Source organism: Capsella rubella, unplaced genomic scaffold, assembly GCF_000375325.1.
Source record: "Capsella rubella cultivar Monte Gargano unplaced genomic scaffold, Caprub1_0 scaffold_8, whole genome shotgun sequence".
Lineage (NCBI taxonomy): Eukaryota > Viridiplantae > Streptophyta > Magnoliopsida > Brassicales > Brassicaceae > Capsella > Capsella rubella.
In genome coordinates this window covers 1,054,663-1,068,525 of record NW_006238916.1, presented here as the reverse complement: position 1 = coordinate 1,068,525, position 13,863 = coordinate 1,054,663, and the positions used below count along the sequence as shown (strand labels likewise).

Genomic DNA, 13,863 nt, shown 5'->3' with positions numbered 1-13,863 from the left:
GACGTTATTCCGCTGTTTCCATATCGCATACACAGTTGCTTGGGCTGCTAGCTTTCTCAGAGTAGGAGGTGATGATCTGCTTCTTAACATAGTCCAAGAGATGAGATGTTCCCAGTCCCGAAACAACAAAGGTGGAAGCCTTAGCCTTTCGAAAACCTTTTCCCAGATGCAACGGCTTGTTGGGAGCCTATCTAGCTTTCTCTTGTATTTAAGCTTTCTCTTGTATCACATTTATATTTTAATGAACGTTTTACGATAATCTAAAATGGTATCAGAGCATTTTCCCCCAACATGGCTCTGATACCATTTCAAATCTAACAAACTTTGATATAATAAGTTTCGTTAAAGTGTAAATATGATACAAGATTTTACTTAAATACTAAGGACAGTTCCACTCGAGCTTTTTACTAGGGTATACTTATGTTTAATAGGGGTCCAAATTAAATGACAAAACATTGAGTAGGTTCCCGTTGTAAGAGGATCGTTACCTCTAATAGCAACTTAAGAAACCAGTAAGCAACGACACGTGTCAGTATTTGACTAGCCGATAAAAAATATATATAAAAAAGAATTAATTATATTTTGTATTAATTTTAGCTAATACAACTCCAATGCATTATATACTACTTCCTCCGATAGCTTCTTGAATTCCAAATGTTGTTTTCAGATCCATTATGCTTTGATCTATATTTCAGCGGTTTCTAGATTCCTGATTAAAGAAAATATCAACAAGAGCGGACAGTACTGACCTAGTAGCTAGATATGAAAGTTGTAACTTAAGTATCGTACGAGTGTATGTACAATTAGATCACTAATGACATCACTGTTCAAGTGGAAAACATTAAATAGCAAGAAAACAAAAACCATTGACTTATTGAATAACGAAATTATTGACTTTCTCACCCCAATTTCCATCACCAATAATGTAACAAATTTTCTAAATATTTTAATTTCTGACAATTTGTGTGGATAGCATCTTTTACGTATACATCTCTTTGGGAATGGTTAATCGATTATAAAAAAAAAAAAAAAAGATTCAATTTGCTTTACAAGTATATTATAATAAGATTCCTTTTAAAATTGAACTATCAAGATTCTTTCCAAGTGACGATTCTTTATGTATAGTTTATACAAGAGCGAAGAATCTTTCCATTATCACTCCCTACAAATTCCATGAGATATTTCACTTTTCATCAATAACGTAGAGTGAGAAGAAGAAGAAGAAGAAGAAGAAGAAAGAATGGCCACGTGTCCTCCTTTTGATTTCTCGGCCAAATATTACGACGGTGACGGCGGTGGCGGATGCGAGAGGCGGAGCAGCTTCTTCGGAGGCACGACGGTGCTGGATCAAGGCGTTGGCTACGCCGTTATTCTTGGTTTTGGTGCTTTCTTCGCCGTCTTCACATCTTTTTTGGTTAGTACTCCTTTCTTGATTACATAATATTTTCTTATGATCAAAGCAAGATAACTTATGTGTGATTTGCTCGTGACCACAGAAAATAGTAGTTATAGTCAATGACTTGTACTAACAAATAAAACAAAATATACTGATTTTTCAATGTTCAATAATGCATGCTAGAGTACTAGACGTTAACTAGTTATATTCTTTTCTGTTTCTAAAGTTTTAAATTTGATTAAAATATGTATTAATTGGATTATTAAGTTTAATTTGTTCGTACAAATTAAATCAAGTTTTGATAGAAACCTTTTTGGCAAATATTCATATAAGTATAAAAATTGTGACTGACGTGTGTAATTTTATGTGACCAAATGATTTCTAGATACTACTTTGATTGTATTAGAAAAATATATGAATAATCAAAATTATGCATCAAAACAAATACTAAAGTTTGACGTATAAAAAAGTATACTATATGAAATTGATTGTTTATCTAAAGACGGCTTTGTTTATCTGGTTGACTGTGATAGTTCATTATAGAACTTGTCGATTTCGATCGGTTCGAACTACTCAGTTTTTGGATTTCCCAAGTCCAAACATGATAAAATATATTACATGACTAATTAATCAAATGGAATGAAGGTATGGTTAGAAAAAAGATACGTGGGAGCTCGTCATACCTCGGAATGGTTCAATACAGCCGGAAGAAACGTTAAAACAGGACTCATTGCTAGTGTTATTGTCTCACAGGTAAAACTACGACTAATTATTATAATCAAATGTTATAAAGTAACATATGTATATATGACTCGATCGACGATAAATTTATGTATTAGTTATCGGTAAAATTTGGTTGAAAAATTGTTGATTTTTTTTTTTTTGTATTGGTGGATGAGTGAATAGTGGACATGGGCTGCGACCATACTTCAAAGTTCAAACGTAGCATGGCAGTATGGGGTTAGTGGACCGTTTTGGTACGCTAGTGGAGCCACCATACAGGTTAGTTTTCGAAGACGAAAACTATATAATATAATTTTTGTGTTTATATGGCAATATCTAGTGAATAATCGATGATGATTGATGAACAACGTAGGTGTTGTTGTTTGGTGTGATGGCTATTGAGATAAAACGAAAGGCTCCTAATGCTCACACGGTCTGCGAAATCGTGAAAGCTCGGTAAGTAAAATCTCAATAAAATGGACATTTGAATCAAACTGGATTGTTAATAGACCAAATCGCTCGAACATTAGTTTAAGGTTTATTATTATTATTTATTTATTTGATGGTTATTTTTTCGTATGTTTTTGATAAAATTTAGTTGGGGAACCGCAACACATATAGTGTTCTTGGTGTTTTGTTTGGCGACAAACGTCGTAGTGACGGCTATGCTCTTGCTTGGTGGCTCAGCCGTGGTGAATGCTCTCACAGGTGTTAATATATATGCCGCAAGCTTTCTCATTCCTCTCGGCGTCGTTGTCTATACTTTGGCTGGAGGACTTAAAGCTACTTTCCTCGCAAGCTACGTTCACTCCGTTATAGGTAATATATTACATATAAAATTATGTTATGAAAATTATATCTTAACGAACAAATTATAGCTTGAAAGTAGTTGTTTACAATCTTTTGGTAATTTGTTTGTCTTTTAGTTCACGTGGTTCTAGTAGTCTTTGTGTTTCTGGTCTACACGTCGAGTAGTGAGCTTGGGAGTCCGTCCGTGGTCTATGACCGGCTAAGAGACATGGCTTCTAAGTTAAGAACATGCACTGAGCCCCTTTCACACCATGACCAAGCTTGCGGTCCGGTTGATGGCAACTACAAAGGCTCCTATGTCACCATGTTGAGCTCTGGTGGTGCTGTCTTCGGTCTCATCAACATTGTCGGAAACTTCGGCACTGTCTTTGTCGACAATGTAAGATTTCTTTTCCAATGAAGTATTATAGATTAGTTTTCTTTTGTTTCAGTTTTAGTTTTAGTTTTTTTATCACAGATACTCAAGTTTTTTTTTTCTTTTTTCTTTTTGGTTTTAAAATACCAGTTTAAGAGTTATAATAAGTTTTTGCATGGAAATAGTAAAGAAAGTTTTTTGGAAATTTTTTAGTATATAACCCATGCAGAATCGCATATTATCATTTCGCCATTACGTTAATTTAATTTACGGTTTAATTTACTACATTTTTAGGGTTATTGGGTGAGTGCTATAGCTGCTCGACCTTCATCAACCCACAAAGGGTATTTGCTTGGTGGACTCGTGTGGTTCGCTGTGCCTTTCTCTCTAGCCACCTCATTAGGCCTTGGCGCACTAGCCCTTGACTTGCCTATAACCGCGGATGAGGCTGACCGAGGTCTAGTCCCGCCTGCTACAGCCATTGCTCTCATGGGTAAATCAGGATCATTGCTTCTTCTCACTATGCTTTTCATGTAAGTACACTTTCTCTCGAGGTCATAGCAAAAATATATGGGTAGATGATTCCTCTTTTTTACCCTTTTGATAAGTCCTCTTGCTTTAGAAGCAAGAAATTTTTTATAAGTTGTCTCGATTTCTTCTTACACAAGAAACCTATTTTACATACAAAGACATGATTATTCCAAATCATGAATTTTACGGTCTTTGTCAATCCTCAGGGCTGTTACATCGGCTGGTTCTTCAGAGCTAATCGCGGTCTCGTCTCTTTTCACCTACGACATCTACCGTACATACATAAACCCTAGAGCAACCGGTAAACAAATCTTGAGAATCTCAAGATCCGCGGTTCTTGGATTTGGATGTTTCATGGGGATTCTTGCAGTGATCTTGAACAAAGCCGGGGTTTCACTCGGATGGATGTATCTCGCGATGGGAGTTCTCATTGGCTCTGCGGTCATTCCCATCGCTTTCATGCTCTTGTGGAGTAAAGCCAATGCCTTTGGTGCGATTCTTGGATCGATCACGGGTTGTGTTCTCGGGATCGTTACTTGGTTATCTACGGCAAAGATACAATACGGACGTGTTGATCTTGATACCACTGGCAGAAATGCTCCCATGTTAGCTGGTAACCTCGTGGCGATTCTAACAGGTCAGATTCTAGTAGTTCATTTAGGCATTTCGGTTCGGTGTTTACGTTCTTTGAAGGTGACTCTAACATAGGTTTTGTTTGGTTTGGTCCGTACGTGTAAACATATAGGAGGATTGATCCATGCGGTGTGTAGTCTAATCCGACCACAGAATTACGACTGGTCGACGACAAGGGAGATTAAAGTAGTGGAAGCTGAGGCTTCAGGGGACGATATTGACGTTCCTGCGGAAGAGCTAAGAGAAGAGAAGCTGAGAAGAGCTAAAGCTTGGATTGTGAAATGGGGTCTTGTCTTCACTCTCCTCATTGTTGTCATTTGGCCACTTCTCTCTCTCCCAGCACGTAAGTCTTCCCATACTAATCGAAATATAAAGCAACCGCACATTTTAATATGAACCATATTTTTTTAGTTGTGTTAGATTTTTTCTTTTCAATAATTGGTTACTATAGCTAGTAATTAAGAGCATATACATCATGCAAAAACTAACATTTTAGAAATTTTGCAGGCGTGTTTAGCAGAGGATACTTTTGGTTTTGGGCAATTGTGGCTGTAGCTTGGGGAACTATAGGATCAATTGTGATCATTGGTATGCCATTGTTTGAAAGTTGGGACACGATCAAGAGTGTTTGTATGGGAATGTTCACGAACGATAGGGTAATGAATAAGCTTGATGACTTGAACCATAGGCTTCGAGCTTTAACCATGGCTGTACCAGAAGCTGAGAGGATTTATTTGCTTGAACTTGAGAATACCAAGAAAACTGATGAAGAAAGTTGAAGAAAAATATATCAAAAAGATTGATAATTTAATATCTTTAATTTGTTAAATACATGTGCTTTTGTTTGGATGTCTTTCTTGTTTGTGTGAAATCATATCATTTTGCAAATTATGTTAGATAAGTGTTTGTATAAACAGACGGTGAAAATAATGAAGATAATGCATTTGGCTTTACTTCGAGTCTTCGAGTGTGGTTAAGCAGTATGGATTTTGGTTATTCATTTCGGTTTGACCTGATTCGATTTCGCAACGGGTTTAACTTACACGGTTCGGTTTTCGGTAAATTCAACTCGGTTTGATTTCGCATACCAAATAGGCCTAGGCCCAATAAACCGTCATTTGGATAAAATAACCCGACCCGGAATCGTAACCGGGTCAATTACTCGGGTGTTTCTTTCTTCTTCCAAAGGTGTTTTTGTTTTATCAAATCCACATTTCCCCAATTTTCAGTTCTCTCTCGTCTTCTTCTTAGCTTCGCTTCAGCCATGGGAACCCTATCTCTCTCATCTTCGCTCAAACCTTCACTCGTTTCATCAAGACTCAATTCATCTTCATCTGCGTCTTCTTCTTCTTTCCCTAAACCAAACAGTCTCTACCTCAAACCCACCAAACTCGTTTCACCACCTCTCCGAACAACTTCTCCGTCGCCTTTGAGATTCGCCAATGCTTCTTCAATCGAGATGTCTCAGACACAGGAATCAGCTATTCGCGGAGCTGAATCTGACGTCATGGGTCTTCTCCTTAGGGAACGAATCGTCTTCCTCGGTAGCAGTATCGACGATTTCGTAGCTGATGCTATCATGAGTCAGTTGCTGCTTTTAGATGCTAAAGATCCTAAGAAAGATATCAAACTCTTTATCAATTCTCCTGGTGGTTCCCTCAGGTTAAAATCTTGATTTCGTTTTCGCATTTGGGTTTCTGCGTTAATGGCGAAAGTTTCAGTCTTTTGCAACTTAGGTTTTGATTTTAGGGTTTTAGTTGGTATTGTATAGTAATTTTAAGTTATGCGAAAGTTTTAGTATAATAGGCAATTGAAGTGTCTCCTCAGCTAATTTGATAAGAGCAATTTGATAGATTTGCTGTGCGGAAGTTACTTTTCAGTTCAATGGAGGTGTCTTCTCAGCTAGTTTGCTAAGAACTTCGTGATGAATTTGCTGCAGAAGTTAATTCTCAGCTAAGTTTTAGTTCAAGTGAAGTGAGTCTGAGTCCTCAACTAATTTACTATGTAAGCGATGAAAATATTCACTGAAGTCTCTCCTCAGCTAGTTTACTACTGTTAGTTGTGGTTGATTTATTACATTTTTGAAAGTTAATATTTTCTCTGTGGATTTGAGAGTGATATCAGTAATCATGTTAACTTGTTTGTAGTAATGTTGATTGGGTTTAGTTTTTGGCTCAGATGATCGAACTTAATGTTCTTTTTGTTTGTTTGGTTAGTGCAACCATGGCTATATACGATGTGGTTCAACTTGTGAGAGCTGATGTTTCAACGATTGCTCTTGGAATTGCTGCATCAACAGCTTCGATTATTCTTGGTGCGGGAACTAAAGGCAAGCGTTTTGCTATGCCCAACACGAGGATAATGATTCATCAACCTCTTGGAGGTGCGAGTGGTCAAGCTATAGATGTTGAGATCCAAGCTAAGGAAGTTATGCATAACAAGAACAATGTCACCAGCATTATCGCGGGATGTACCAGCCGATCGTTTGAGCAGGTTCTGAAAGATATTGATAGAGACCGGTACATGTCTCCAATTGAAGCGGTTGAGTATGGTTTAATAGATGGAGTCATCGATGGAGACAGCATTATTCCTCTCGAACCCGTTCCTGATAGAGTGAAACCAAGAGTAAATTACGAGGAAATTAGCAAGGACCCGATGAAATTCTTGACTCCCGAGATTCCTGATGACGAGATTTACTAAAGCCAAGCTCATCTAGAATCAGGTAACTGATCATATTGATATAACTACGTTCTTGTTATTGTTTAGCCATGGATTCTTCATCTTTTGCTATGTAGTGGTGAAATAACAAATTGACCTAAGTGATAATAGGCTGATCAGGATGTCAAAAAGAAAATTAGAGATCATAGGCTGGTCAGTTCAAAGCACATAGAGGGATACTCCAATATCGTAGGACAAAAATTGTATAATGTTTGAATTTTCATTGTCAGATGAATAGACATCTAAAACCAGTAAGAAAGAGTATTCTGATTTTAAAGAGTAATCTGAAATTTCTTTCTCATTTATCTCCAGGGATCTTCCAATGTGACTCAGACTGGTGGTTTCGAGGACAAAGCTCGATTACTTCTGCGGTTACTGGTGATTGGCTTTGCGAAACCAAAGCTGGTATTACTTACATTTTGTAATCTCAAATTTCACTTGTTCAGAAAATAATTGTTTTTTAAATCACTCTGTTTTGAGCAAAAAGACTTATAAAGATGTTAGTAGATTTCATTTGTGACAATCACTATTCAAGTGTTCTATGGTTTCAAGAACTTTTATAAAATTAGACATACAAGTTGTATGATACAACCATAAACGTTTTTTTTTCTTTCAAAAATATACATTATCGGGATACATTGGAGAGGATAAAATGTTTTAGCGCAAACAACTAGTGTATGTTAAGTTATTTCATGTGAGAAGTATCAGTGATTCAGTGTACAGTTTGTTTCTTCTTCTTTTTATGGATTCAAAGTTTGTAAAAGGCTGTATCAATTGTTTGATTTGGGCCCTAATATGGGCCTTAGTCCTTTTCGATTTTTTGGAGCTTAAAATGAAACTTCTTTTTTTATAAAAAAATTTATAAGGTTTAGAGCTTAAATCGGCGAATCGTGGGCCACCAAGTATTCCACGTCAGCAGTTTAAGAATGAAGCTTGTACAGTAAGCTTAATGTTAATTAATTCCGGGATTAATGATTTATACTTAATTGTGATCATTAATTTGGGATTATTTCATCACTTACCCCTAGCTCTCATTTCATCACTATCTCTTCTCTAATTAGTAGACCCTCCTAAATCATTATCACTTTGTACATGTAAATTAGAAATCTGCATATAATTTTGAAAATAATCAAATATAATTGCGAAGTCAGATTTTAATTCTGGGGGGTATTATGTAGTTTTGGGGCGTACTTGTAATCTACGTAAACTCTAAGACCCGATATATTAATGGTCCAAAACTCACGAAAACGTTCTAGTTTTTCCCTCTCAAAAGCTCACCACCTTATTACCACTTTAGGGTTCAATCATTAAAAAACCCCTAATTCAATTATTCATCATCCTCCCTTCTCTTTAGGTTTCTGTAAAAATTCAATTCAATCACATTCATATATCTTCTCTCATCTTCTCGAATTCTGGATCAAACCCATTTCCCCTCCTCGAATCGAGTTTCTCCGCATTGCGAAATCGAGGTTTCGTTTCGTCGGTGAAAACGATGGCGGTGGATTTGACGACGGGAGCTATAAATAAGATGTTAAATGGAGAAGTGGCAAGTGAGGCTGATATGACGCCAGTGCTACAAGTGACAGAGTTGAAGTTGATTCAGAGCAAGCGTCCGAATCAGGAAGCCATAAATCGATACAAGGTTTCTTTATCCGATGGGATCCTCTCGCAACAAGGCATGCTTGGTACTTCCTTGAACGTTCTCGTGACTTCAGGAAATATCCAATTGGGTTCCATTTTGAGAGTCACTCAGTTCGTCTGTAATCTCATCCAGAATCGAAGGTGAGTAATAACATTGCAATCTCTTCTCAAATCCATGATTGTAAGAAAAAAAAAAAAATGAATCTTTGTTTAATGTTGTGCTGATGAACAGGATTGTTATTATTTCGAATTTGGAGATTATTGTGGAGAAATGCAATATAATTGGAGGAACTCATGTACAAGCTGGGATGCCTAATGAACCTGGTCAACAACTTGGTGGTGGGGCGGGTTATGTAAATACTCAAAGCAATGGTGGTTATGAGCAGCAACAAGCAAGAAGGACTGATTTGAATGGTGGGAGGTATGGTGTATCTGCTAATTCACCTCAACCTCAAGTTGTTGTTCATAACAGTTCTGACGCTGGAAGATATGGTGTATCTGCTAATTTACCTCAGCCTCAAGTTGTTCATAACAATCCTGATGCTGGGAGATATGGTGTATCGGCTAATTTACCTCAGCCTCGTGTTGTTCATAACACTTCTGACGCTGGGAGATATGGTGTACCGGCTACTTCACCTCAGCCTCAAGTTAGTCAAAGATATGGTACTGGTTCTGGTTATCCGGAAACATCACCTTCCATCAGACCATATGGGAGTGCAATTGCAGGTTATGGAGGATCTGGGTTGGAGCAAGCTCGGGCACCTGCAACAACTGCTTATTCCCGTCCAGTTCAATCGGCTTATCAGCCACAATCACCACCGATGTATGTCAACAGGGGACCTGTGGCTAGGAACGAAGCACCCCCGAGGATAACTCCGGTTGCTGCTCTTAATCCTTACCAGGGTCGGTGGACTATCAGGGTCAGGGTCACGTGTAAGGGAGAACTGAGGCGTTTTAGTAATCCGCGTGGGGAAGGCAAATTATTCAATTTTGATCTCCTTGACTCTGATGGTGGGGAAATAAGAGTGACTTGTTTTAATGATGTGGTTGATAAATTCTTTGACCAGATTGTAGTGGGTAATGTTTATTTGATTTCAAGGGGAAGTTTGAGACCTGCTCAGAAGAACTATAATCATCTTCACAATGATTATGAAATACATTTAGACTCTGCATCGACGATACAGCAATGCCAGGATGATGCTACCATTCCACGCTATCAGTTCCATTTCCGTAACATAGGTGATATTGAAAACATGGAGAGCAACAGCATCACTGATCTAATTGGTATCGTTTCGTCCATCAGTCCGACAGGAAGCATTATGCGGAAAACCGGAACTGAGGTCCAGAAAAGGGCACTTCAGTTAAAGGATATGTCAGGCCGAAGTGTCGAGCTTACCATGTGGGGTAATTTCTGCAATGCAGAAGGACAGAAATTACAAAATCTTTGTGACTCTGGGGTATTCCCGGTTCTTGCTGTGAAGGCAGGCAGGATCAGTGAATTCAACGGGAAGCAAGTGAGCACCATTGGATCAAGTCAATTCTTCATAGAGCCAGATTTCCCTGAGGCCAGAGAATTAAAAGACTGGTATGAGAGAGAAGGAAAAAACGCTCATTTTACCTCCATATCGAGAGAGTTTATTGGTGCTGGCAGACAAGAAGTTCGCAAGGTAATTACTCAGATCAAGGACGAGAAGCTAGGAACCTCAGAGAAGCCGGACTGGATCACAGTCTGTGCCACCATCTCATTCATGAAGGTTGAAAATTTCTGCTACACAGCTTGTCCTAATATGAATGGAGATCGCCCATGCAGCAAAAAAGTCACTAATAATGGAGATGGGACATGGCGTTGTGAGAAGTGTGACAAATGTGTGGATGAATGTGACTACAGGTATATATTGCAGATCCAGTTACAGGACCATACTGGTCTAACCTGGGCCACAGCATTCCAGGAAGCTGGTGAGGAGATAATGGGAATATCTGCCAAAGATTTGTATTATGTGAAGTATGAACATCAGGAGGAGGAGAAATTCGAAGACATCATCCGTAGTGTTACTTTCTCCAAGTATATCTTCAAGCTGAAGATTAAAGAAGAAACTTATAGCGACGAGCAACGGGTTAAAGCAACTGTTGTGAGAGCTGAAAAGCTTACCTATTCTTCAGATACCAGGTTCATGCTAGAGGCAATGGATAAACTCAGGACAGGAGATGCAAATTCTCTCCCTGTAAAGACAGAGAGTTCCAACTACAGGTCTGATGCATTCAACTCCGGTATTGGAACATCAGGAATTGGAGAGACCGCATCAGTGGACGCACGCAGAGAATTCGAATTACCTGCAGCAAACCAAGTGGGTCAATATGGAAATCAGTATAGTAGTGGTGCAAGGCCTGTCAGTGGTATGATTAGCTGTAACGCTTGTGGTAGCAATGGCCATGTTTCTGCAAACTGCCCGAGCCTTATGAGCGAGCCACAAGGAGAATACACACAGGGAAGATACACAGGAGGTGGCATGCCAAGGCAACATGTTGGCGGCTACTGAAAACCTCAAGTGACTATTTCACATCATGATCATCATCATTAGCAGCATATTCATTAGGATACAAACAAAGGTTCGAGGGTCAGAGGCTGTTTTGACCGTTTAAGTTTAATCATTTACATTAGATGTCTCAATTCCGTTTTTGTGGGTCTTTTTTTTATAATAATTTTATTTGTTTTCCAATTGATCTTTTGTGTTTTTGTTTTCTTTGTGTAAATCTCTTTTATAAGGTAACGTTCTTTTGATCAAATCATATTCAAATAAAGTCGATAACTTTCTTTTTAGTGTTTACAAAAGAGGCTACTGAGGGAATTATTAACCTTTTATTTAGACCCATATATAGGGATAAAACGACACCATTGTTTTGGCTTACACAATTCACTGAATTACAAAAACTATCCCCCCGCACACAAATATCCAATCTCACATAGTCGTCTGTAGTTTTTGAAATCAATAAGACCAATCTCTCAATAACAGAGTCCAGTTGATTTAGCAGATTCTCCAACATTTACATTGTAATAAACCTCCTTCACTCCCTCTCCTGTACCACAATGTCCCCCAGCAGAAAAGCCTGAGTCGCTAGGGCTCTGGGTGTATCCAGAAGCCGCAGTAACAGTGGCAGTTTCAGCGACTGTTTTCTCAGCTACCGCTCTAAGACGGTATCGTTCAGCTCTTGACCCAATCACTTGTCCCAAGATTGAAGCTCCAATGGTCAAAGCCATGGCTGTTTTTGGCATCAGCACAGATTTCCTGAGCATTGCTATAAAGGGCACAGCAGCATGGATCGCCACAAACCATGAAGGAGAAAATTTCTTTGTGTGTTCTCTCCATACACCAAGAGGCACATTTGCAGCCATTCCCATGAGAGCAATTGCAAGCATCTTTTCAGGTAAAGGCTGAGGGCGAAGACTTTTAACCAAAGCAGTCTTCGAAAGTGCTGCTCTTGCAGCTACTATAGGAGCTGGACATCTATATTTCATACCAGATGGTGGCTTTAATGCTTTAGCTACAAGAGGCATGACTTTGCTTGCAGCTCTAAATGATTTTGCGATAGGACAGTTCCCGGTTTTTAACCATTCGTCTCCAACTGCCTCATGTTTCGACGAGTCCCCAGACTACAAAAAGCACGCAAGCAAGCAAAAAAAATAAATATCAGAAACACTAAATCCTTATAAATTCTCAAGTGCTTTTTCAGTGTATGGAATCTACCTGTTGGTTTTTGGAAGGTTTTGGTTTCTTCTGTTGTTTCTTCCATTTATCTGAGAAAGGACCAAAGCCAAAAGGCCCTCCAGGACCAAAAGCTGATAGGCTTATAGTAGCTACCTTTCCCGCAAGTGGATTGAATTGCAGAGGAGCACAACGAGCCTCCTCTTGTTCAGTATCATCCCCGAAACTCGAATATCCAGAAAGCGGCACAAGACCATCTTTTCCATGGAAGAGCTTGAACGCTGAATCAAAACCAGGACCATCTTCAAAAATCGGACCTTTACCTCCTTGCACCTGTCCAAGAAAACATAAAACGTCATCACCAGTTGACCAGCATGAAAAAATCAAAGTCTTTAATTACTACGAAAGGTAAGAAATTTCCTTACCGGAATTGGAAAACTCAAGGAGGAGAAGGACAAATTGGTCGGCTTGTTGATGTTTCTCAGGAAAGGGCATTTCTGGATCATGCTTTCAGCAACAAAGGGACATTGTGAAGATTCTTGATCCATTGAAATATCCTTTTTTTAGCTGAGCAAATAAGCCTGAGACATTCAAAATGGATTTAAAAAAAAAATTTGATGATCAAACGAACAAAATCTTCTAATACTGATTAAAAAAGAAACAAATCCAGAACGAGATCAAAGAAAAAAACTCGAAATCGGCATTCGAATCAAAGCTAAGGCTAGCTTTGAGTTCAAATGTTTGGGCAAAAAAACAAAAACCCAAAATCAAAATTAACCTACTATGAATCAAATTCCACCATGGAAACCCTAAAATCGAATGGAAATTAACAATTCTGCAAAATTTTCGGATTAGAAAATGAGTAGAACATATGCATCGCGCGATCTATTTTGCTCTAGATTCAAAAAAAAAAGGAATCATGTGAAACATAGAGAAGAGATTTGATTCGAACAGAGGAGAAAATTATAAACGAATCGATACGAAGAATTAAAAAATCGAAGAGAGAATCACCTGAGAGTTTTCGCCGGAAAATGAATTTGCAGAGTAGCTGAAGATTTTTTTTTGGGACGAAACGTGTGGTGAACACAGACGTGTTTACGAGTTTGTATTGTATCCGGGAGAGTTACCGGTTGAGTCGGTATAATCGTGAAGTTATTTGGGAAGCTCTTTATTTGAAGAACCGGTGATTGCCGGTTAAGTTGACTCTGTAATAAAGTGTATGCAGCACGTGGTTGTATTCGGTGGGGAAGAAACCAAACCACGAAGACTATTTTGGTGCTGGAGAGATGGATCTCTTGCCGTGTATCGTTACGAATTATATGATCCAACGGTCGAGATTTAAAGAGGAAGATGCT

The 13,863-nt window shown here is 38.5% G+C and overlaps 4 protein-coding genes across 4 annotated transcripts; 3 read left to right on the top strand and 1 right to left on the bottom strand.

Moving 5' to 3' along the window:
• Positions 1–1,046: 1,046 nt before the first annotated feature.
• LOC17874928 (urea-proton symporter DUR3) lies at positions 1,047–5,401 on the top strand. Its single transcript, XM_006280036.2, has 10 exons — positions 1,047–1,414; positions 2,042–2,149; positions 2,303–2,398; positions 2,493–2,575; positions 2,718–2,938; positions 3,046–3,308; positions 3,579–3,817; positions 4,022–4,452; positions 4,561–4,791; positions 4,956–5,401. The coding sequence occupies exons 1-10, from the start codon at positions 1,241–1,243 to the stop codon at positions 5,225–5,227; spliced, it is 2,118 nt and encodes a 705-aa protein (XP_006280098.1). The 5' UTR covers positions 1,047–1,240; the 3' UTR covers positions 5,228–5,401.
• A 260-nt stretch (positions 5,402–5,661) lies between these two features.
• On the top strand, positions 5,662–7,731 carry LOC17876386 (ATP-dependent Clp protease proteolytic subunit 4, chloroplastic). Its single transcript, XM_006279594.2, has 3 exons — positions 5,662–6,110; positions 6,665–7,170; positions 7,479–7,731. Exons 1-2 carry the CDS (start codon positions 5,713–5,715, stop codon positions 7,146–7,148), a joined length of 882 nt encoding a protein of 293 aa, XP_006279656.2. The 5' UTR covers positions 5,662–5,712; the 3' UTR covers positions 7,149–7,170; positions 7,479–7,731.
• A 720-nt stretch (positions 7,732–8,451) lies between these two features.
• Positions 8,452–11,621, top strand: LOC17874692 (replication protein A 70 kDa DNA-binding subunit C). The gene is made up of 2 exons (XM_023780488.1): positions 8,452–8,948; positions 9,040–11,621. Exons 1-2 carry the CDS (start codon positions 8,659–8,661, stop codon positions 11,342–11,344), a joined length of 2,595 nt encoding a protein of 864 aa, XP_023636256.1. The 5' UTR covers positions 8,452–8,658; the 3' UTR covers positions 11,345–11,621.
• Positions 11,622–11,642: 21 nt separating this feature from the next.
• On the bottom strand, positions 11,643–13,626 carry LOC17874955. The gene is made up of 4 exons (XM_006280658.2): positions 13,520–13,626; positions 12,934–13,089; positions 12,551–12,841; positions 11,643–12,456 (listed from the first exon to the last, which is right to left on the bottom strand). The coding sequence occupies exons 2-4, from the start codon at positions 13,054–13,056 to the stop codon at positions 11,809–11,811; spliced, it is 1,062 nt and encodes a 353-aa protein (XP_006280720.1). The 5' UTR covers positions 13,057–13,089; positions 13,520–13,626; the 3' UTR covers positions 11,643–11,808.
• Between the last annotated feature and the right edge of the window lie 237 nt (positions 13,627–13,863).